The sequence below is a fragment of the Calidris pugnax genome, unplaced genomic scaffold (assembly GCF_001431845.1).
Source record: "Calidris pugnax isolate Ruff unplaced genomic scaffold, ASM143184v1 scaffold54, whole genome shotgun sequence".
Taxonomy (NCBI): Eukaryota; Metazoa; Chordata; class Aves; order Charadriiformes; family Scolopacidae; genus Calidris; species Calidris pugnax.
The window spans coordinates 13,734,220-13,758,733 of record NW_015090864.1 but is presented as its reverse complement, the minus strand read 5'-3'; the positions used below and the strand labels follow the sequence as shown (position 1 = coordinate 13,758,733).

Sequence of the window (24,514 nt, the reverse complement as noted above, 5' to 3'; positions counted from 1 at the left end):
GCAGAACTTCCTATAATTGTTAGAAGAGCTTTTCACTGCAAGCTAATCCAGTAATGATAGACATACCCATTGTATAGTGATTCCTATGCACGGGAAAGGGTGGTCATAAAAGTAAGGGGAAAGCTTATGCGCTGCCATCTCCAGCCAACAGCTGCCACCTCCTTCCTTTCTTCAAAACTCTGTGAGCGCGATTCAGCCTTCAGATGAAGGCAACTACCATTTTAGATACCTAAATTTAGGTGTCAACATATGTTTTGGGTTTCCAGAAGAGTTGGTCAGGATACGGTCACATCAGATGGCTGCCTGCAGGCTCCAGAGAGCAGTTCAGATGAACAGCAGAAATGTGGCCGTTTTAAGGTGAAGCCAAATTCTTCTCCAGGCTCCAACAACCATGTGAAGTATAACTCCTTTGACCACAAAGGGCATTTAGTCATGTAGCTCACACGTGGATACCAAATTAATCGTATTACTCTGTAAACTGAATCCCACCCCGAACCAAATGCTTACAGCAGTTCTGTCTGAACTAAACTTTAACTTTTTCTCCAGCAATGGAAAACACAAATCTCTGGTGTTGGCAGAGCTGTTGTGAGTAAAAGTGAATAAGCAAAGTCAGCAAAAGAGGAGAAATTGACCCTAATTTCATGTAGTATTAGGAGTGAAATTATAAATATATTCCCAATCCCTTGGGAGCTTCAATCCCTTTCAAGGGATTTTTTCACATTAGTGATCTGGATCCTTGCAAAAAATCACCTACTTATCTTAATTGATGAACACAGCATGGGAAGGATATTCATGGCTAATACATTACGTTAGCTGTTGCAATGGCAGCAATGTCCTCCCCTAAGAGCAGAAACAAAGTTGGCTGCTGCTTCTGGTGTGCAATTGCTTGGTCAATTCAATTAATCCTCCTGCTGCTGCCAGGATTCAGCAATTGCCCAAGTGATAATCCACAACCTCGTCTTTTCCACCGAGGCTCACTCATTTACAAAATCAGTATTGAATGCTTGCAGTTCCACATATGTGAGATGGCTGACAATGTTTATTAAGGATAGAAACAGCATTGTGTAAGGACAGAAGCTAAATGACAAGCCATTCACCACTGCCAGCTCTCAGTTCTTCTGCCATCAGACTGGCATGCGTCGGGATGATGGATTGAGAACAGAGAAAAACCACGACACGGTTATGAAGCCAATCAGCTTGTTTAAGTTAGTCAGACGGGATGAACACAATCGGTACAATTTTTGCCAGATATTGTTTCTAATAGAGAGGTCAGGAGGTGCGTTGGCCAGTAGCCAAATCTTGTCAAATTTGTCCCCTCCTCCTTTGCTAGTGAAAAATACCTCACAGGCACAGTGTGCCAGCAACTAAGCCAGGTCTTGCTGTTCCTCCTCCCCTTCTCCTCGACTGCCTTCAGGGCTTTAATGGCCCTTTTTCTAATTTTTGGCAATCAAGTCAATATGGGAGTTTGTCCTCTCCTGTATTTTTCTTTGACCTTTCCCTGGACCCAAGCAGAATTTTTCTGACAACTACTCTTCTAATGAGGGTACCTTGATTATAGGCATTATTGTGATTTCCCTCTGAACCAGCATATGACACTTAGCTTTTCTTATCATGATTAGAGCTAGTCAGTTATCACAGTTATAACCACCTCTCAGCAAAGCCATCTGCTTTCCTGGGAAAATCACTCTAAAGGATCACTCTGGGCAATGGATAATCATGGGCAGCAACAGCAGTAGCTTGTAAACAAGACAGACATCTCTTCTTCCTCATTTACATACACACACATTTCATTCAAAACTTTAGAATATTTAAAAAAAAAAAAAAGGTCAGAAAATGCTCCTGGGTAAAAATAATTTTTAAATTGGAAAGACTGAGACCAACCTTTTTCAAGCTATCAAAAGAAAAAAATTAACAGTTCTGCCTTATTTCCTGTGTGCATGCACGTGTGGCCAACTGGTTAAATATGACTGTCCTCTGATCTCAAACACATGATGAAGCACATACAAAATATGCTGTGGTTTGCTGTGGATAAGCACAAGCATACAGGGACAAAATCAGAAAGGCCAAGGCACAACGTGAAAGAAAAGTAGCAGGGAGCTTTAAAGATACCAATAAATCATTGGGTAATTGCATTAGCAGTAAAAGGAAGAGCAAAGAAAAGGTTGCTCCCCTGCTCAGTAGTGAGGGAACGATATTGACAGATGATGCTGAGAAGACCTAAGGCTTAATGGTTTTTTTCTTTGCATCTGTCTTCACTAAAAGGGTTGATTTCAAGCAGGTGGCCAGCACAATTGATACGGCCACCAATAACAAAAAGATCTCCAATCTAACAGCAAAAGAAGTAGCTAGAAACTGGTTAAGCTAGTTAAGCTACCTGAACTTCATCCACACACACAACTGAGGCAGTCTCAGACCTTTTTCCATGAGCACTTGTTGAGGACAGTTGAAATATTGAAAGACTAGAAAAAGTCAAACATCCCTCAGAGGAGGAGGGGATTTACAGACTCATTAGTTTAACTTCAATTCACTTTGAAACAAACTATTGGTAAGCACAGAGAAGATAATGGGACGAGCAGCAGCCATCATAGATTTATCAAGAACAGATGCAGTCAAGTCAGTCGGATCTCCTTCCACAACACAGAGAACGGCCTTGTGAACAGAGGACAAACAGTACATCCCAGGCTAAGAAAAGCAGCAAGGGGATGGATGCAGCGCATTGAACCAGGCAGCTCCAACACAGTACCCAGAGAGAGCTCTCAGCAATTCACAGTCATGCTAGACGGACAGATTGAGATATTTTCTACATGGATCTCTCTCTGAATTTACTCAGCTTTTTCATTATTAATTAGGATGCTATTGAATCTGCAGAAAACCCAAATGAAGGAACTTTGGAGGAAAGGATTAACATTTTAAATGTTCTTGAAAAATAGACAGAATAGACTTCAAAAATAGAATTAACTTCAATAACAGCAATTGGAAGGTAATTTGCATAGTTGGAATAATTAAGCATACCAATTAAAAGTAGGGGGAAAAAAAATCTGTGAGTTGCTTTTTCAGGGATGGATCTGGAAGTTCTACTGGTAACAGATACTCACGAGTCAGCAATATCAAGCTGTTGGGAGAAAGAAAAAGACAGACTGGGGACATAACGGCAGTCTCCAGCTACACAGGGAGGAAAAGAATAATGTTTTCCACCTCTAATGCAAGTACTAGGTATTTAAACTGCAGCAAAAATAATTGAAACTAGATACTGTGGGCAGGAGAACTTTCTAATGAAAAGGCAGTGGAAAAGATTGCCATGGGAAGCTGCAGAGTCTATGTCATTAAAAAATGAAAAAAACCCAAACCCCAGGAAAAAAAAAATATTTTGTTGGAATGGCATACTCAGGAGATCCTACCTTGGAAAAGGGACACAATCTCTCTTCCAGATCTCTAATTTTGCCCCTACATAGAAATTTTACACATGCATTATTCCTACATATTGGTTCCACAACAACAGAGAAGTATAACAATAACTACATATAACAAAAAAAAAAGAAAAAAAAAAGCTGTCCACCACCTTTAGAAATTAAAGAAATGCATCTACACAATCAGACAGTCTTAATTTTCTTTCTCCTTCAACAATCACAGTCTATCTGCCAATTAGACTATGTGACAGTACTCAGTGTCTCTCTGAAGTTCCCCCCCTCCTCAAATCCCACATACAGAAGAGATGCATGAGAATTTCAAAAAACCCTTAATGAGCCACAACCCAGGAGGGCTGTAGTTAAAGGAAAAAAAAAGGTGACAAAGGTGACAAGGTGATTACTACAAGCGCCCTAATAAATTAAGAAGAGAACAACATGCTCATAAGGAGTTTGTAAAGAAGGCTATTAAAGAAGGCAGCAAAATGCAAATGAAGATGAAAAGAAATGAAAAAAATGCAGGACAGAAAGTAAATATTACATCTATCAGCAGACGAAGTGCAAACACCAACTTGAAACTAAGTGACATTGATGAAACTAAAGGAGATATCAGAATAATCTCCTCTGATCTGGTGGAATCTCTCATGTATTTCACCCCTACCTTTCCTTATTCCCTGACCTTCTCTATTCATCCTTTGTCTTTCCAAAGTGAAGATACATCCCCCTATCAGAGTATCTCAAACCTGCTTTCTTGGACCTTGAAGTAATCAGCCGAAAATCCTTGCTTATTTTGATTTTAAAAAATCTGTAAATTACCACCTTTCTTACATGTTGATGGTGCTTTTTAGACTACGTTGCAGCTAACAGTCTGCAGTGTTTCGGGGTGGAGGGTATGTCTGCTGTGTTTGTTTAAAGATTATGTTTCAACCAAAGCCAAATGTATCAGGTACATAGGCAGTATAGGTCCTCCCATCTCCAAAACAAACACTACCATGACTGAAATTTTCTTTCCTTATTTTCATGTCTGATCCAAGGGTCAGTGACCCCAGCAGTGGAGGATCATCCAGATGGGCAACCAGGACACTTATCCTGCTGGGAGCCACGTTGCATCAAAGAACGTCATTGCTGTCTGTAAGCAAAACTGAATTTAGTTTTTCTTTTGCATTACAAAACTGGCCAGAAGGGATGATATTTACATCTATGACAAAAGATCTCTTAGTTCTAATCTTCTATTTAGCTTTTTTGCTGGACTGAAGTAGAAAAGAGGAAGATCATGAGATTCAGCTGTTGCTCAAACATGACTTGGGAGAGCTCCTGCTTCCATCTCTCCTCACTTTTAAAGCCCTCATTTCCTCTCACCCACAAGCCCATTTCTTCCCCTAAAATATATTTTCTTTTCCCACTGGAGAACAACACCAGAAAGCAGCACTGCTGAGTAACATCTGAATTCTGCAGCTAGACATGTAAGGAGCAGCTGCTCCCATATGTGCAAGAAACAAATGACACATGCATATGATCTATTAAATGGTACCATATATCATACCACATATCAAATCAGCCATTCCCAAATCCTGCAGGGAATAACTGGAGGTCCAGTTACAGTACTCTCATCAGCTGGTTGAGCTGAGCCTATCCAGCATCTACGTTCATCTAGCTGAAGTCAAGTAACAAAAGCAGGTAGGAAATTTTGCCACTAGCTCTATTTCAGGTCTATTATCCTGTTTCTAGAGTACTATGTATGAGGTAGCCTAATCCTGAAGTTGGAAAATGAAACAGTCTGAAGTGACAAAAAAATACAATGAAAAACCTCACAACAAAGCAAAGGATTATGCGAATCTCATACACTGAAGTTGAAAGAAAATGGAAAAAAAAGAAACCACCAACGCACCGAAAGAGTCGTTGCTCAGGACCCACAAATTAGCACCCACAACACCTCTCCGGATTCACTTCTAAAACCTTGCTGGGTCACAGTACTGAATGAGAGCACAAATCTACAGCATGGACAGAAACAAAGTCAGGTTTCTTATAACCCATTAAAATGTTTGTTCTAGTAACTGGTTACAGAATAAAAATTCCAGGTGTGGTGCAGAGGCGGGACCTACCTGCCTGTTGTGAATACATTATTAGGTGTCTTTCTAGTTAGTCAAATACTTGCTGCTGTATCTAAGAGTTAGAAAAAAAAAAGAGTGGTTTCAGTGCCTTGACTCAGTCTGGAAAATCTGATGGGTTTCCAGCTCTGTTCAACTTGGCAACAATAAGTTCAGTAAGTTAGTAATTACGGTACAGCTTTTTTAATTCTCAAATTAGTTGCTCCAGCAACTCTACCCATAAGAGCACAGTTGATGGGACATCAGAGGTCATGCTGCTGCCTTATCCTAAAGTTCTCAGCATTCAAAAGTGAAACACAACGTATTAGAGCTCTTACTTAGAACTGAAATTTCTGACAGAGTATTGAACTCACATGATTTGCAAGGCGCCTTAACCAAATTTGTAACTCAGAATACTATAAAGACCACATAAATGATGTTTTTAAATATACGGCAAGGGACCTGGCCAGACCTTGCCCAGTACAGTGTCTTGAATCACTGAGGAGGTATAATAGAGAAAATATACTTTTAGCACGATGTCTTAAAATCTCTACATTTACAATATGTAGCTAGAGAATGCAAGGAGCTTTGTTTAAAAAAACTACCTCAGCAACTATTATTCCAGAAAAACTTCAATTTATATATCTCCCAGAGTCAGTATTTTCATGAAGTGGAACTGATCTGAAATGTTTTTCCAAAGCTCAATATTCTCATGCTTCATTTCTGTGTTCTGTGGTACAAAAATTACTGTCATTGATTTGCTTTTACGTTCTGCACCCTCATCCATTATGTAAAAAAACACTGCCAAAAACAATGCTACAAATCTCAGTGAAACTGGAATACCCCTTGACAAGCAGATCCCATCTCAAAATAAGTAAGAATGAGAAACACATTGCTCCGATTTTCTGAATCAAAGAGGAATTTTTTCTCTCCTTTTTCAAGGGCTGGGAAGGGGGCAAGAGTTTTTTCAGAAAAGATTTTACACAAGTCACTACAGAAAATATTTACATTCTGAATGTTTGCATTATGGATTTAGAGGTAATACTTCTCGTGAAAGCTGTTAAGTGGCATCAAAATACAGCAGCAGCAAAACTAAAGCTGAACCTTTTTGTTATTTTAAAGACACAGATAATGCTTAGGCTATGTAAGAAACAAAAATCCTTTCCCTATCACAGTATGTTGTCTTTTTTTCCTAAAAGTAAGATGAAACTGTTTGATGAAAATATTTTGCTTAAGGGGAAGAAAGTTGGGGTTTTCCAATAAAAATATTATGGTCTCTCTGGGAAATCTGGAAAGACACCAAGAGTGTCCTGCTGTTCAGCCCCCTGCTCCATCTGATACTTTAACAGTTCCAGATGGCCTTTACTACAGGATGACCTCCCCTCTATTCTTTTATTATGACCTTTGGGTCACAAATTATCTATAGGATGCTGCTGTCATTCTGTAAGACACTGCTGTACTCTTTCATCTAAAGAATAAAGATGCTTAACATTAAAACTCATCTTTGTTAGGCTGACCTTCCAATGATGATCAAAACAGACAGTTATTCCAATCAATGTCACTGCTGGAGAAAATATGTTTCATTTTTTGCAACACTGACATTAAGAAACCAAGGCATGGTTTTAAATCAGATCACTTTTGCAATTCTACTTGGCTGGAGAGCGTAGCGTATTATAGTAATTTAAAATATCAAAAATATTGCTGTAACTGTTTTGATGAGTTATGTTGATTAAAGGGATGTGGTGGGTTTGTTTTTTGTAAGTAATTGATGTGGGTTTCATGTAAACTTCATTGATAGGAGGTAATAAAACTTTAAGTAGGTTTTATTAATTATTTGTCTTTATCATCATAAATGGAACACACTGAACTTGCACAGGAAAATATAATAAATAGCCCCAATGTACTAAATAAAGTAATAAGGTTAATTTCTTTCCTGCTGTCAGTAAATTCATGTTAGCAGTCTCTCGTCAGCTTGACATCAATTAATGATTTTAATTCCAGACTCTTGTCACAGTACTCACCATCCTTTCGTCTAATTAAAATGGATGATGCATGATGAAGGGAAAACACAAGACTTCTGTTCTTGTTGTAACATTTCTATTCATTAGTATACTTTTACAACAAAGGGCTTGTGGCTTTAATGGCACTAGAGAAAGATGAAGAGAAGTTTATTGTATGATGGAGATAAAGACCCTTATACCCTTAGGAAACATACAATACAGGAAGCATTTTATGGAACGGCCAAATCCTTCAAATATCAGTGTTATTTCAGCTACTAATGAACAGACAGAATGTTTCACTCTAAATTTAGGAAAAATCGTTACGTGAACAGCACACACTGAAACTGCAGCCTTGTTTATGTTTGAACCAAAAATGTTGTCAGCCTATTGATTGATCTTCAAAAGGAACGCCAAATCTACCAGTACAGAGAGACACAATGCCTGATCCACCTTCCCCAGACGGTATCTCTGCAAGACCAGGACCCTCGGTCATCTCTCCCCCTCTTTCTGCCATACTCGGGCAGCTGTAACAGCATCACCTCCTGCCTCCAATGCTAAAAGCATCTCCCCGGTCCCCGTTATAAATAGAGTTTTCCCCCCGTTGGTAGCAAGGCGTTGAGCTGCACTCTGTGCCGCAGGAAGCCCCGGTGAATTTCGGTTCCAGCAGTAGGTTGCCATCCCTTCCTCCCTCCCTCCCCAGTGCCCGTGGCGGCCGCGCCACCGCCGTGCCGGCAGCTCCCTCTCCCGGCCCCGCCGCCCCGGCCGGACCCCCAGTGCCAGCACCGGTGACATTTGCACAGACACGGGTAACAATAACCTCGGAATTATGTAAATTTACCTCCCTTTGTGGCCTAAATGCACAAAAGGCTATGTTTTCCAAGACAGACTTGGGGAGGGGGCGGGGGGAATGAGCAAAGAAGAGTGGTATCGCTCTGCTCTGCGTTAACCTTCCTCCAACAAGTACAGCAGAGATTGGAACTGGGCTGCTGCTTTTTCAGAGCAAAGGAAGGCCCTGGCTCCAAATGTCCCCACCTGACTGCTCTGTCATCCTCCCAGCTTTGCTGCAGCCTCTGTCACAGCACTTTAATGCTCTTCCAGAAGGTTCCTCCTAATCTCCTCAAGACTGGTCCTTGCAACACAGGTGTTTAAGCACCTGAGTTTGCACCCATTTCAGTGGAAGTTGAGGAAGAATACAATATCAAGATTAATACTTTTATGGTAACCAAGAGATTTACAGAATATTAGCAAAGCTCTTAAGTCAGTGTATTAACCAAACGGAGAAAATATCCTGTAGACTCTTCTTTTAAGAAGAGGAGGTGCCTCTAGAGGCAGATTAAAGCATAAGCACTATTTGCCCATAGCTGGGATCACATGCTTTGAATCATGAGATTACATTAGAATTGCAACTTTCATCTTTTAAGCATTATCTAGCAGTGAACCATGCTGGATACAGCTGATTTTGTTGAAAACTTCACAAAGAAGTATGTTTATTTCATTCCTCTGTTATTTACTACCCGGGTACAAAGAGTAGAGCCGTGTGGGTTGGGGAGCACCTGGCTTGCTAGAGGAAGTCAGTCCAAGGCTGAAGACAGGGCTGGCATGTATGGCCTTGCCAGGTGGGTGTCAAGAACCGCACGTGCCCGAGCTGAAGAAGGGCAGAACACAGGCAAAGGTTTTAGATTTGCTAAAGATTTATTTTGTTATGAACACAGAGCTGCAAGGAAAAAAAAAAGGGAAAAAAAGGAAAAAACAACAAAAAAGAAATCCAAGGAAAAATCCAAGGGTGAAAGAGGGAGAGAAGAAGGTATCAGAACCTGCTGTTAGAGTGATGTCTCTCTCCAGCAATGGCCACCACTAAAAACCAGAAAGCAAAAGCAGTAGGTTTTCTGAACAGTTCTGTCCTTACATCTTGTAAGAAATTGCCTATACTACAGGGTCTTGAAAAAGTCAGAAAACATTTCCAGGCAAGCAGGTTGCAGGATACCAATGGACACACTGCCTACATATAAAGAAAAACCTATCTTGGGAGTCCCTCGAAGACCAGACAGAGTTTCTAAAGGGGGCAGGTCTGTGAGCTTCCAAAGACTTATACCCAATAGCACAACAGAAAGTGACCATCCATATGAAAACTAACAGTTGTAACACTAATTCCTCTTGGTCATTGACAGAAGTTTAAAAATCTGGTTTTAAGTCTATCCTACAGAGCAATGCCTGCATGAAACTATAAGCAATTTGAAGCGTCTCTGAAAGCTCAAGATATCCCACACATCTCCAATCTGTAAAATCCAAGACCTTACTCTCAGGAGGACAGGCCAACCGCAGGTGCCTTGGAACAGTCTGGAATTGGTAGAAGATGCTCTGTAACAAAACCAAGAAGGGTTCAAGACTGTTTTTGCAGTCTATATGAGCAGATGTCGCATCTCAGTGGTATCCAGTTTTAGGAGTTCAGTGATGGACAGGATGACAGCATGGCAAAGAGGGGCTCCGAGTTAGCATATATATAAAACAGCTGTGATTTGTCACAGGAGTAGAGCTAATTCAATTCAGATCTTATTCGACTTCTTCAAGATGCTGCAGTATAGTCTCTTTCTTAGGAGACACAAGGCAAAGTTCAGAAAAACCTGCTGCTAAGTTTTGTCTTAAGGTTTTGATTGGTGCCATTCCTGTGGAGAAGCACCTTTCCTAACAGCACATCAGAAGCCATATGGATTTTCAGATCATTCTTTGGCAGACACTCAAGGCCAATGCAAGCAGGCTTCTTCTGACTAAACCAGTGTTAAAGAATAGTGACACGGGGACAATGTCCTATGGATGTCCTATGGATGTCCTTGGATGAAATGTTAATCCAACATTTGGAGAATTTACAAATAGAAAGCATTTTACAGCAATTTTGGTAAAATTGGTGGGTGGTTTCCTCCTAATGGATGCTCCTAATTGTTCCAGTATACTGTTTTCATTGAAAGCTGCCTGTATTTTCAACTAGATAATTTCATTTTCTGTTCAAAATTACTTTAAGATGTCAATAAATGCCTATCATATACAGCTTGATATATGCTCCTTAATAAATTATTATTAATAATATGTTTATAAAAGGCAATTTTATTCATTTCAATCATGGTAAATTGAAGACATTAATTTGCTTATTTGTCTCATAATCAATATGAACACTACTTTTAAGACTTTAAAGAAAATACTAGTGTAAGCACAGTACTATTAAAATTATCAAGTCAAGGCATAATAATTCCATAAAATTGTGGGTATGATTGATTTTTTAATGGACCGTTCACTTGTTCTCTGACCCCCTAAGGATTTTTGCTCCCAGCCTCTCATACATAGTAAATTCATTAAATCCAACCTATTTCCCCAAAGTATTGCATCATTATAGAGGTATATAGTATGAAACACCAAGTAAAACAGAGCAAGTGAATTGTACTGCTGAAAACATCGAGAGGGAAAAAACCACAGAGAACAAAGTTAAAATAGCAGCCATTATGAACCAACACCTGTTAAGACAGTAATCTTTTACTCTGTCTCCCAGTAAGCATTTTGAGGGATTGTTCAGTTAATTTGCAAGAGTACTCTTCATTAATAGCATGTATCTAACATCATTATTTTACAGGATCAAAAGGAAACTCTCTGCAATCTAACTGCAAAAATATTTAGTCTCTATGGACCAAATCAACATCTGAATTTTTCAGAAACATAAGGAAGCACCTCACACATTTGGTTGCTATTTTATTGTCTTTTATTAGTTGTACATGCCACTACCCCAAAGAACTTGCATTCTCTTATAGACATAACACAAAAGGAAAGGAAATACACAGTTAGGGAAAGAGAGAAACCGGAGGAGGAGGACCCGTGTTACGGTAACATCAAGCTGTTACGAAGCTCTGGCACATGCATTTTCTGCAGTTTCAGTGAACACATAAAATTGCTTTTATGACACACGAGGAGTGAGATTCCAGGAAAGATTCAAATTGGTTAGCATAACTTGATGGACAGGGATTAGGAATTTGCTCCATGCATTGAGGGCTGTACAAATAATTTCATAGTTCTACCTTGGTACCCAGCGTGACTATTGCAACCTCTCTTACATCACCACATGGACAGTCTATACTCTCACCATTCTTACTGAGAGAGACAGAGACACAGAGAGACAGAGAGAGAGAATGAAAAGAGAGAAAACGTTACTAACTCAAACCTCAGGTCTTTCTTTGAATAAACGTATATGGCTGATTTTCTGGGGATGTGAGGTTACTAAGAAACCCTCCACGCTGGGCAAGCTTGGGTTCAGCACTGCGCACATGTGGTTAACCTTCCCCTTGCCCTGAGCTGGCTGGAGCCAGGGAGGCAGCTTTCAACATCTCTGCACCCTTCCCATGAGTTTCTCCACAATGCGGCTGGTCTGCCCATGCCTAGAGGGAAGTTTGACTACACAAACACCATCTTATCCAAAGTCACTTATTTACTTCAGTTCCAGTATTCCCTCCCCTTTACCATTTAATCTAAAAGGACATAACTCTTTAAAACAGGAACAAATTTAGAGATCCTGCTTCAATTTTGTTAAAAAAAAGGGAAAATAAAAACCAATCAGGCAAGGAAAAACCAACCAAGCACTGCGATCCAGCCACCCTCTACTGTCAGATGGATGGAGAAAGACATGAATACATTTTTACATCAATTTATGCTAGTATATCTGTTAAAGAGTCAAAAAATTCCCATAACGTAATCCAAACAGATGCTCACGGGTGATAAAGTTTCTGCAGTTTAAGTAGTTATTGCTAATCTTTAGTAACTAATAAATGAATACTCTTAGCCTGCCTCAACTGTAAGGTAAATCACTCAACCCTAAAAGAACTGAAAGCGAACCATTTCAGGTTTAACTGAGGAGACTAAACAAGAGTTACTGTGGCTTTGCTATTCCAGTGAGCTGTCAGAGTGACGAAGCCACCATTTATAAACTTCTGTTCCCACCCGAAGAAGACCAAGGTGCATAGAGATGATGGTGAAAGCATCATTAGGACTAACTAGTCATACCACCTGTACAAGTTGAACACAAATTCCCTCCATAGCTCCTGCTTCAATCCACAATTTATGGCTAAGCTACAGTATAATGTTTAGATAAATCATTCTAATTCATAGTTCACTTTCACTGCTAAATTTACCATTCAGCATTCAAAATTTGTAACCCTTCTAAGTTCGTCTCCTTACTGAAGGCTTGCCTACTCAAAGAGGTCTTCTCTCCACACGTATCTCCGAGTACTAGTTAATTTACACACTGAGTTTTCCAAGATTTTGACTAAAATAGTATAAGAGATACCAGAGTCTAAGCCCCAATATCTAGGGCTACAAAAGACAGGATGAAAAGCAGATTGGAAATGTTGAGATGAGCATATGACATATATATTATTTAGGGTTTTAATGTTAAGGGAAGCTGACAAGGAAAAATAGAGGTACTCACCACTCATTTTTACAATTAGCAGTTTAATATACATATAATTTCATAAACATTCTGCATGACACATAAATAGACTGAACTCCAGTGACAAATATACTGATAACTATAATTTTTAGGTTTTTTTTTTTCTGAATATATCAATGAAAAAACTAGATATGCAAGACTTTGAATAAAAATACAAAACATATTTCATTCTATATAAATATTTGTTTTCTGAAAATGTCATTAAAATCAGTTATAGAATGTATAGAGAAAACATTTCATATTATTACTCCAGTTCTCCTCAATAACGAAAGGAGCTCTGGGTCTATATAAGATGCTTAGTGCAGCCAAAGAAGCTGTTGATACTAATGTCCAAAATAAATCCAGCTTTGTCTTGTTATTTAAAGTATATAAACATATCAACATTTGGGAAATTTCATCAGTGAAAATTGAACTTCAGTTATTTAATTTAAAAAGCAAACTCTCTCTATCAAGGTTTAAGCAAATACTGAAGTCTACCTCTCCTGTTCTTGCTTCATTCGTATTCTCTCCTCTTCTGAAGTAAGAGCTTCCTGCACTTTTATTTTACCAGTTTTCTCACTCTTGTCATCTTTGCGATGTTTGCCAAACCTGTTAATAACACACAAAAAAAGAATCTAACTTGTGAAATGAACAAAATTGTATTTTCCTTTTCCATTGACAAAGAGAGTCCTCCAAGCAGGGCTGCTTGGAAACCAGCAAGAGAAAGTGCAAAGACCTCAGAATCTCAATTTTTAATATTTTCAGGCTGCTTTTGGACTTCCGTTGCATAAGGCTTTTTTTATTTTATTTTTATTTCACTCCTCTTAAAAGTTTATAGAATTCCTCACTAAAGAACAGAACAAAACAAAAGAAAGTGGAACACATTCCTTTTTTCTGTCAGGATTCTGGGGTCACTATTCTCAAATACACAGTCAAACAAAGTTTTAGAAATTACTCCACACTATCACTGCCAAAGAACACAACTCAAGTTTACGTTAAGTGAAGTCTTTCACGTATGAAGTGCAGGAGACATTGCGCTGTACGTCTGACAACTGCCCCACAGGCGGTACCACCCTCCCTACCCACCCCGCAACAGCAGTTTCACCACACAGTGGATGCCATCCAAAAATGGAAATTTATTCTTTTTCAGCACCAAGATTTTTTTAAACATTGTTACTCATGACTCTTTTCCCCCAAGGGTGTTCCAGTGCAAGGAGGGTGAGTGGAGGGTTGGATGGAGCTGGCTGGGCTGTCCCAGATGGAGCGAGATGCTGCCAACCCAGAGTTTGCCCTCCTCACGTCTCCTCTTCCCCTCTACCAGCTACATTTCAAGTATTTTAGGTTTCTTCCATATTTGCACATTCTACTGTTTTATTTTAGACTTTCAGGGAGAGCACAGTTTGGCATTTGAGATACTCAGTTATTATTAGGACAAAATTGCATGTATTTCTGAGATATTTCAGACCTACTCTGAAAGGAATGACTTTTATATAGAGCGAACTAAACAATCATATAAATATAGCCCTTAAATACATCTAAAGTTTGGATGACAATTTTCTATTTAAGTCAGAAGGAATAACACATATCTATTAAAGTGTATCTTATTTTAATACATACCTTTTAAACCTGGGATCATTTATCATACCAAAAAAGCAGAAAGAACTACCTTTTTTTAATCAAATGAGAGCTGACTGACACTTGTGGCACTCCATAATCAGGTTCACATCAAAAGTGAAATGAAAGCAGTGAAACATGCAAAATCCAGCAATGGTGCAGACAGGACACCCCAAGTGCTCACAAACAAAGCAATAAAATACAGAGATCTTAAAACTTTCTTCTGACCCTTGAATATAAACTGCTTAAAATATTTGGAGTCCACCAGGCATTTATAATATTTTCCCTTTTGTTTCTAGCAATTCTAGCACAAAGCCATTGTGTGGGCTGAAGATGTACCACACAGTGACCCTGCAGAAAGGTTAATTTCTGGCCACTCGGTCAAGAGATGATATAAGACTGCGTAATCACGTTTATGGCTCTTAGGGCAGCTGTTTAAAAACACAGCATCACAAAAGTACAGTGTAGGAACATGTACACAAACTTTGGAGTGCATGGCTGTTCTCCACAGTTCCCAGATTGCTTATTTCCACAGTAATTTAGGCATATGAAAACTAAAATTGTTCATTAATAATCATCTGGAAAGGGAAAGGCAAAGGACATGACAGGGTTAAGAAAAACAAAATACTACATAAAGTCTCTGATTTTTAATATGTTATATGTAAAACTGACATACTTGAACTCAGTGACTAGAAACATCAGCATCTATCTTCTAAAACATCCACCTATTTATTAGAGAGTAGTCAAAACCATTATACAAAACATTTATATATGTGACACAAGAGATTCAAATCAAGTTCTGGATGTCATACACCAGACTTTTGACAGTGGTTAATTTAAAATAGCCCTAAATCCTTTAGCCAAGAGAGGAGTTTTGGCAGAAAAACAGTGGAACTGAGCCATTTTCCCCTGATCCACAGAGAGTGCCGGGAGTGGCAGGGGTCTGACTGACAGCACACACAGAGCTGCGAGGAGACACACAACATATGTGGCACTGGAGCACAGCATCTCTGGGATGCCCACGTGTGCTTCTGTCTCCTGCCCTTCCTTGACCCATTCAAAATGTCAGGCAAGGCAAAGGAACCAAATTCCAGAGTAGCTACCTTATTTTTGAAAAAGAACTAATGGTTAAAAAAAAAAGAGATTAAAGAAGATAAAATTGAATTAGTTAGTACCCATCGGATTTTGGCAGCAAAACATAATCTCTACCACCATAAATCAATTCATTGCAAGTATGAACAGAAATATATTGAAATCAATACCTTATTAAAAAAATAAAGTACACAGGAAATTTCTAATAATAATCCTTGTAAGCAATCTAGTAAATGTCTGGTCAGGCCGCATGATTGTGGGCAGTGTACTTCTAATGTTGACATATAATGCAAACCTAGCAAAAAATCGTTGGCTTGAGCTTCCAGATCCACCCACTGGAGTCCAGGACACCCCAGGCTGGTGCCGGGGGCAGAGGCAGAGCTGGGTTTCCTGCAGAGGCAGCGCTGGCAGCAGCAGCAGGGCTCCATTTGCTCTGACTCAGGAGCAAGCTGTGGCAACAACCCTTCTTCTCTTCAGGGTTTTCTTCTTCTGATCATCTGGGAATGAACATTCCTTCTGCCCTCGGGGACAATCCTCACAAAGTCTCCAGAAGACATCTCTGGTGCTTTCCCAAAGGGTGGCCATAGTGTCCCCGCTCTGACCGGAGACTTTCCAGTGCCCATCTCTGACAAGCTCTGTGGTCATCATGGCAGTGGACAGCCTGGCAGAGTGTCAACCACGGTGGTCTTGCAAAGTTGCCTTCTCTGGACTTTGTCACCCGCAGAAGTGATATATCTGCCATAATCACCACTGCCTGTAACAAGTTCAGCAACATTAACTGCACTGTCCCTACACTTGAACCCGGAATAATCAACGCCGTCCTCCCCCCTCCCTGATTGGGGCTTCATGTTTTTGACAGCATCACCTGCACAGACAGCAGCTCCCTCATACTCCGAAGTCACGGAGCTGCAGAACACTTCAGAAACACAGCCCTAAATGAGTCTGGCTCTGAAGAAGGCTGCATACTTTTAGCAAGACCTCTGTACAAAAATATTTACAAGCTCAAGATTTCTTTTCCACTGAGATCTCAAGTCTAACAGCCTTTCTGTTAAGCTTCAGCTTACAACAGTAGAAGTAACAAACAAAGGAAAAACACTTTCCAGGCTCCATCAAGCACTTGAGAAAGGTGTTTAAAGCAATGTGATTGGGATACGTATGTGTACACACACACACACACACACAGAGTGCCCTTTTATTTCTGTAGAAGCAGTCAAACTCCCCACTTCAAACACCATTCAAAGGTTTTGGTAAGATTACTCTTACTAACAGTAAGTGAGATTGCTATTTATTTCTTGCTATTTATTTCTATTAAAAGTGTTTGCTCTGTGAATTATGATTTATAGTCATAATGAAACCCACAGCCCAAATCAGCATCCTCTCCACCAAATTTATAAAATACATTTATAAATTATTTAACATTGATATTCAAGCCAAGTTTAACTACAGAAAAGCAAGATCCAGCAACATTAGGGCACACCATTAAAGTGAGCTGTTAACACTCCCTCCACTGTACGACCCCCCATGCTGTGGTGACTACACTGGTACTAAGCTATTCAAAACCACCAGTCCTTCTCATTTCCTCTGATTCATTAAGTAAAACAAGACACTTAGAAATAAAAATATGAGTGTTGAGAGCACTGAAATTCAAGCAGTCTATGCAATACCCTTTCAAAACACGAATGCACATCCCACGGCGACCCTGCACCATCTTCACAGCCAGTGACACAGCCCTGCTGGGCTGCTCTGCAGTGGCCCATGAGTCAAAAGAAGCAAAGTTTGGGGCAGGTCCCCAGAATTACTCCCAGTATTTAAAACATCCCAGGGAAAAAATCTGGCCTATCTTTGTAAAAGTTTTACCTTCTTAAATGTGCAAGTGGTACAGTCCCTGACTTCTCCCACAACCATTAATGCGTGTGACACCGTCTCCCCAACCCACCAGCATTCGCATCACTGTGAAGCTTACTTTTTTACTGCTCAGGTACTCAAAAGGAAGGGAAGATGGAATTAGGATGTATGTCCCATCCATGACCTACAGCAGCTTTGGAACCTTACTGCTTCCAATATTATTTCTGCCCTAACGCATCCGTTGAACGCCCTGGCACACCCGCATAACAACTCCCCCCCTGAAGAGACTGCTCATTTAACGATAACAACCCAAGGCTGGAAACTCCCAAAGTGCAATTGTTAACAGTATTTCCCTTGTAAAATAGCAATCACCATCCATTTATCCTGTGTCAGAGAGACTCCAGACTTTTGCAAGGACGTGGCCTTGAGGACACTGCTGAGCCATTTGATCCCAGCCCTCGGTGCTCCCCGGCAGAGGCAGCAGCCGCTCTCTGCCACCCCGGCTGCTTGGCGAGCGCCTGCGGCACCTGGAGATTTTCAGGCACTTGTCTGAACCTGTGATGGGTCTCATTCTCACTGCTGTGAGGCTGGCTGCTGGGATACCTGTTACAGTTCTTACAAATGCAAATGAAATGACAACTTGCCTTCTGAACAGGCGTGAGAACTCCAGCTCTCTGGGTCTGTGCACCATCAATGCTCTCGCATTAGTGAAAAGGAGGACAGCGTTTTAAAAACAAAGGTAAGAACTACTGTTGGAATTAAAAAACAAAACAGTGCAGAAGCTGAGCAGGAACATATGCGACACCGATGTTCAGAGGGTCCTGGGAATCCAATTCCAAGCTCCTGTCATTTGCTAAGTTCTGTGCCAACAACCTGACAGCGAGCTATAAAAGCCCGACCTCAATCAGTGCAGAAGACACCAGAGCACAGACACAAGCTCCCGCTCGATGTGTGGGAAAACTGCATACACTACTGCAACACATTCATGATGAAAAAAGTTGTGATGCTAAAGCTTGAGCTACACTAGATACTATGGAGCACCTGCAGCTATAGCAGAACACAGTGACCTGTGGCCACCACTTCCCCCAGTCTGAATTCTTAGGAGCAGAGCACAGAATATTACTACTTATGGTGGAAAATAAGGAGCAAAGGGAAATGCACATTCTCCTCCAAACCCCAAATAATAATAAAAAAAACCCCACCACATTCCTTTTCATAAACATATTCTTTCATAGACATACCTTAATACTTCTTTGAGGACATAGACTATATGGTTATAGGATAATCTCTTTGTAACAGTAACAACATTTATACATACAGGAACACTACCTCAAGTAACAGCTACTTTATTTAGTAGCTCTCATCTAAACCCTGTTATAAAAAATATAACTGAAAAGTAGTTTAATTTTATTTTGTAACTGCATAAGCAAAAGCTTCAAGAAAAAACTTCTGTGACTAATTGAAATACAGGTTGTAAATTAAAAATACCCTGTCTATCCAAGAGTGTGAGAAATTGATGAAAGAGAGCAGCTGAAATCTTGTTCACTCTAATTGCCAAGATACTCCAGGGTTCTACTTAATTTATAGCTTCTTAATTCTCCTTTTACATTAAGGGCTAGAGAAAGTTTCAAGATAAGTGTAAATGCTCAAAGTCATATTCACAGATCCACAGGCTTAATCCTCAAATTCAGCCAACAATAGCAATCACAGTAAGTGAAGAAATTTAAAAATGTAAGAGGACCATTTTTTAAAAGTATGATCTCTAGAATATAACAGCCAAGTCACATCAGAGGAAAGGACCGTCCTCCGACCCTGTGATACTAGTTTGTCACATTATTATTAATAAAAAGACGAGAACACGGACCTATATGCCCAAAGCTTGACCCTCAAATAGGAAATCCCATGAACTCTGGATAATCTAATCAAACTAAAATGCATACCCAAACCTCTCTGGCAGTCCCCAGCTGGCTTACTTTCAAGCTTACTTGCTTGACTGACTGTCATCAACTAGGAGGTGGCCTAATCCAAAGCCTATCGCACTCGACAGAGAGGCACTGACTAGCAAGTGCCTTCAGTGGCTTTGGGCCAATGCATCAGAGCAGCTAAACAGGAAGAGACTCAACAGAGAAGAAAGTGTAGCAGTACACTTAAAGAACAAGCTCAAGCTACATAACCCCATATATATATATATAGATATATATAAAAGATGTGAAATGTATATAAAACGCACATGTAGACACAAAGAACATGTAAATGAATTTGCATAAATAAATATATGGACAGAACAAATGAAGAAAGGAGGATGTATGAGTGGTAGCAACAGAAATTTCACATTTACAACTTATCTCAAAAATAGCTTCAGTTTAAAAGAATATATAGCAGCAACCTTGATATAACAAAAATAATATACATATATTCTGCTAAATGGATTTTACTCTGATGCGTTACTGATGAGATCATTGTCGTCTGCCAAATCATCCACATATTTCATTAGAATAAAGAGCTATAGAAGAAACATGCATTAGTTGATTAATGAAAAAACACAAAAATTGATTGAGACAGAAGAAGTTCAGTAGCATTAGGTTCCTTAATAGAAAAAAGACCATCATTAAAAATTAACAAATGGTAAGTGTCTTGAGTTATTCTATCAGTGCTTTCTGTCTTCATGGCATGTTCTTTTCCCCATAGTAGTAAACGGTATTCACACACACACAACCTAACACTGCTCAAAGGATTTTGCAAAGATTTCTGTAATCTTTTTTATCTTGCTGTATTAGCAAAATCATAAAATTTATGTTGCAAAAGATTATTGTGACATGCAAAAACATTCTGTTCCTAAAATAAAATTTAATAAGCATAAACAAGGATTCAACATAGCACACACAAAAAACCACCCTGTTTAGTGATGACTTGAGGGTTTACAAGCCTGCCTTTCAAAGCAAAATTGTGCAATTGCTATTTTTAAAAATAAGCTTGTAAGTGCAAACATCTACATATTTGCAATGGATTTCTTCTAGAAATAGCCAGTTATCACATCTAATCAGATTAGTAGATCAAATTCTACTTGTTAGGAGGGAGTGGAATGAATGACTGCTGGAGTGACTCAGCAGCAGCACTGTCCTGAGATGATGCAGAAGCATTGATGTGCAGGCAGCAGGAGCAAGGCACCTTGATGTAAGGGCTTGTGGGCATAGTTAAAATGGATGGTTATAACTTTTCATTTTCCATGGGTTTCCTTGCCTATGTTAAAATTGATAAAGCAGCAATCCTTCGGGTGTGATCAGCAGAAGACCTCTGCTAGGTGTGCTCCTGGAGAACTCTGCTGTCGCAAACCAAGGAAGGGGCATTACAAAAGGACACGAGTAACTTATGAAAATGGAGAACACCTCTGGAGACATACACTTGAACCTCTTCCGAGCAACAAAGCTTGCCTTCAAGCAGTAGAGAAACTCACGTGCTCAATCATGAATGTAGAAATTTAAAGTGGGAGAATCAAAGTGATTATCACTCCAAATTATCAGCCCTCTCTGAAGTTGCAACCCTGTGCATGAGTGCTGTAAAGCATGTGGAGGTCTTCTGTGATGCATTTACAAATTTCCTACCAGCATCCTCTGCCTCACTTTCTAACCACTAAAACCCATTTTTCAGGGTGAGGATTCTACCACATCTCACCAAACTAACATCACTGGTGATTCCCATAACTTCCCGGAAAGAAGTGGAAACAACATATGGGATCAGTAACCGTTTCCAGCCACTGAAACCTAATCTGCCTGTCTTTGTGAGTCAGTAGCCCAACTCCATAGAATACGGGTAGGATGCCAAACCAAGAGACATGTCATGAGGTTTCATTCAATTATTTTCATAAACAGTTTTGATAACATTTCCTGAAAGGCATGACACAACAGGCAGAATATTATTCACACCAAGTCGCTCTCTTTTCACAACTTAAGCATTTGTAATATTTACTTCCAGCATAAAATGGTGGAACTTTTAAAAACAGATTTCTTTTACGGAGAGACCATCTGTTTGCAAATTTCTAAATCGAAGATAATCTTCTTGCATTGCTACTTATGATTGCTTACGGCTAGCTGGAGCCATTGACAGCTCTAATAAATAAATAAATAAATCACAATAAATAAGGAAAAAACCCTAACAACTAATCCAAGCTACTTCAGTTTAAAAACAGGCTAAGAAGGTCAAAGGAAGCAGGGATAATTTTACAATGATAATATTTGAAAGACAGCAGCAAGACAGCAGACAGACAAGAGATTCTTCTGTGCATAGCAGAATCAACTCAGTAAGCAATACCACAATGTACTAAAGTCACCATAAATAACTCATTTCCATGGTGGTCAGCCAAAACCTGTTAAACTGTGGATTGTGGCATCCCTGAAGGAATCAGGAATGAAAAAGAAAGCTTCTGCCTAGATACAACTGTGTTAGCAATCATCACTGATGGGAGCAACCACAGAAGCACTACATGACATTTTAATGGACATTTCATAACAGTCTAAGCATTTTAAAGTTTGCTTGTGTGGCAAAAACTCTTTAATGTTGTGTATGTATTCAAAAAAGAGAGCAGTTATTGACCACAAAGTTACTTGCCCCAAGATTAAATTTGATACACTAAGTGTGTGCTACTTGTCAGTGAAGAAAGTAGCTCATACATGTGACACAGGCAAGCAAATTCAGGCTTCTAATAGATAATGTAATCTTAATGGGCAACATATCCTTTCATTACTGTCATTTAATTTACTTAGAAATGCTCCTGTCCCCCATCTCAGACAGGATTTGCCCATCAAGGCTGCAGTGCCCTGTTAGGTAATTCAGTACTGGGCAGTAAGATGCTAAGCTGTAAATACAAATTGTAAAAACATAGTCTCACTTATAAAATAAAGAGCAGGCTCCTGAAAAAGGCTGAGTGAAGGCCTCCAGTGTGTCAACTCCTCTTTTCCAGACTATATACATAAAAGCAGACATCCAACCCTTGACTTCGCAATACATAATACCAGACATAGGGATAAAAAAAATTTCCCTCAATTCTAAGCATCAAGAGCAGCCTACTATGAACAGGTGCCTGACTATTTTTGAGTCTGAAGTACAATGTAATTATTCTTCTAGAAGGGGTAAAACGGTCCTTCCCAGCGAGCTGGGTGCCAAGTCCAGCCTCTTGCTCACACTCTACTGAGCAGGTCCCAAACCATCACTGCAGCGCTTCCCACCTGACCGCTGCTGCCCTGCAACCACGCAGCGAGATGGGAACACTTCTCTCATTGCTTTTCTCTCCACAGATTAGTTTAAAACTTCACAGATTAGTTTAAAAATTGGGGACCAATTTTGGTATTAATAATACTCCATTGTGTGCCTCTAATTACCAGTGTCCACTAAGAGCGCTTAGGGAGAGCGTTTAAACCATGGCTACTCTTCAACACGTTCTCTCCACAACTATACTTCTAATTCCTGCTCTGTTCATTTTAATGCATTATTGTTTCAAAATACAATGCTTCAAAATTGCAAATTATGTCTGGCTCAAGGGCTGATTATGAGAAATACTAGCACTTCTGCCTCTGCGTGAATAACTCTGATAATAATGAGAGATTGATTGAGCTCCAAGAAGTCCAAATGATGAGAAGGGTCAATTTGAACATTTCTATTAGCTTCTTTTGTTAAACCTAACACTTTGCCAGGCCAGAGACAAATACTGCATCTGGTTACCATGATTTTTTCCAACCCTACAGAAGTACAATTTAGAAAATGGGTACTGGTCTAAAGGCAGACCTTATAAGAAATGCTAATGCAACATAAAAACCCACCCATTTTACTGTCACTCAAGAGAAGGCCAAAAAAAAAGCAACAAGAAAACTTGCAAGGGAAATTTGCTTCAACACTTTTGTGGCAGAAAAGGAAAAGAATCCCACCCTCACTAATATGAAAAGTCTTCGTAACTCCATTTTACAACTGAAATGCTCACTTGCATATATATGAGTGTGGCATGCTTTAAGTGAACGTGAGCTACAACACAAAAATCACTAAAGCAGCTCACTAAGCACATGCAACAGGCAGAGAAATGAGGAGTCAAATGTAATAAGCCGGCTAGTTAGACCAGGAAATTGCGGTAACGTTATTCCAACAACTTAGTCTTGCAGCCTTGCAATTACACTGTATAAAATCAGCAAAGGTTAATGTAGATACACAAAAAGTTAATCAAACTACTGGCAGTTAATCCGGAACCTTCCAAAGATTAAAACTTCCCTACAGATCTCATTACCTAGAAATGTTAATAAGTCAGTCAGCACTTTTTCTGTCAATTACTGAAAATCTTTGTTGATACACATCTCCTGGAAAATAACCTCTGTAAGGTAAATTAAATTAAGCAATAGGTGATGACTTTATATCTTTAGCTTCATTCACATATTTACAGGTATAGGAGGTAGGGAAGGCACAGATGTTTTCCAGAGAAGGATGACAGACAATGCTGGAGGATCTGTGAGACAAGACTAACCAAAATATCCTTAAAGCCCAGGCGAGTGTGCAGCCATTCCCTTCTCAGAGAACGCCTACAACAGCCAACAGCAATTCCCTCACTGAGCTGCAGCACCAAGTGCTAGTGGCTGTGGGTTACAGTTTAGGGTCTCCTGTCCCATTCTGGGTCCCACAGTGCCACCCGAGTCTCTTTGGGGATAAAAAATTAACTTCAATTAAAAAAAAAAAAAAAAAAATAGTGCCAACAGGATCTTCTACAAGGTGCACAATGAAACGAAGCTGCATTGAAAAGCTTTGAATCTACATTGTCATAAAAAGAAAGGGCAAAAAATAACAGGTACAGTATTTTGAAAGTTTGCTAGAAAGCCAGGGTTAAGGTACACGACGCAGCCTGAGCCAAGGCTCTGGTTAGCATACATCGGTGTGCCACTGCTGGCTTCACACACCTCTGTCTATTCTATCAGCTGATACTCTGCCCTGTGGCACAAAAACTGAGCTTACGTACGCAGTATCTTCTGGGTGGAAAAT

The 24,514-nt window shown here is 39.7% G+C and overlaps 1 protein-coding gene across 7 annotated transcripts in view; it reads right to left on the bottom strand.

Annotated features, from left to right (window-relative positions):
• Window positions 1-24,514, bottom strand: part of PARD3 (par-3 family cell polarity regulator) — a 406,440-nt gene that overhangs the window by 105,589 nt on the left and 276,337 nt on the right. For 4 of the 7 annotated variants that reach the window (XM_014945082.1, XM_014945084.1, XM_014945083.1 and 1 more), the window contains one exon: window positions 13,451-13,561. The exons of 1 other annotated variant lie outside the window; for it this stretch is intronic. In XM_014945082.1, coding sequence (XP_014800568.1) covers window positions 13,451-13,561 — 111 coding nt within the window. Of the gene's footprint in view, window positions 1-11,213; window positions 11,623-13,450; window positions 13,562-15,198; window positions 16,413-24,514 lie in introns of those variants that run through there. 2 more of the 7 variants (XM_014945088.1, XM_014945089.1) reach the window with 2 other exon arrangements.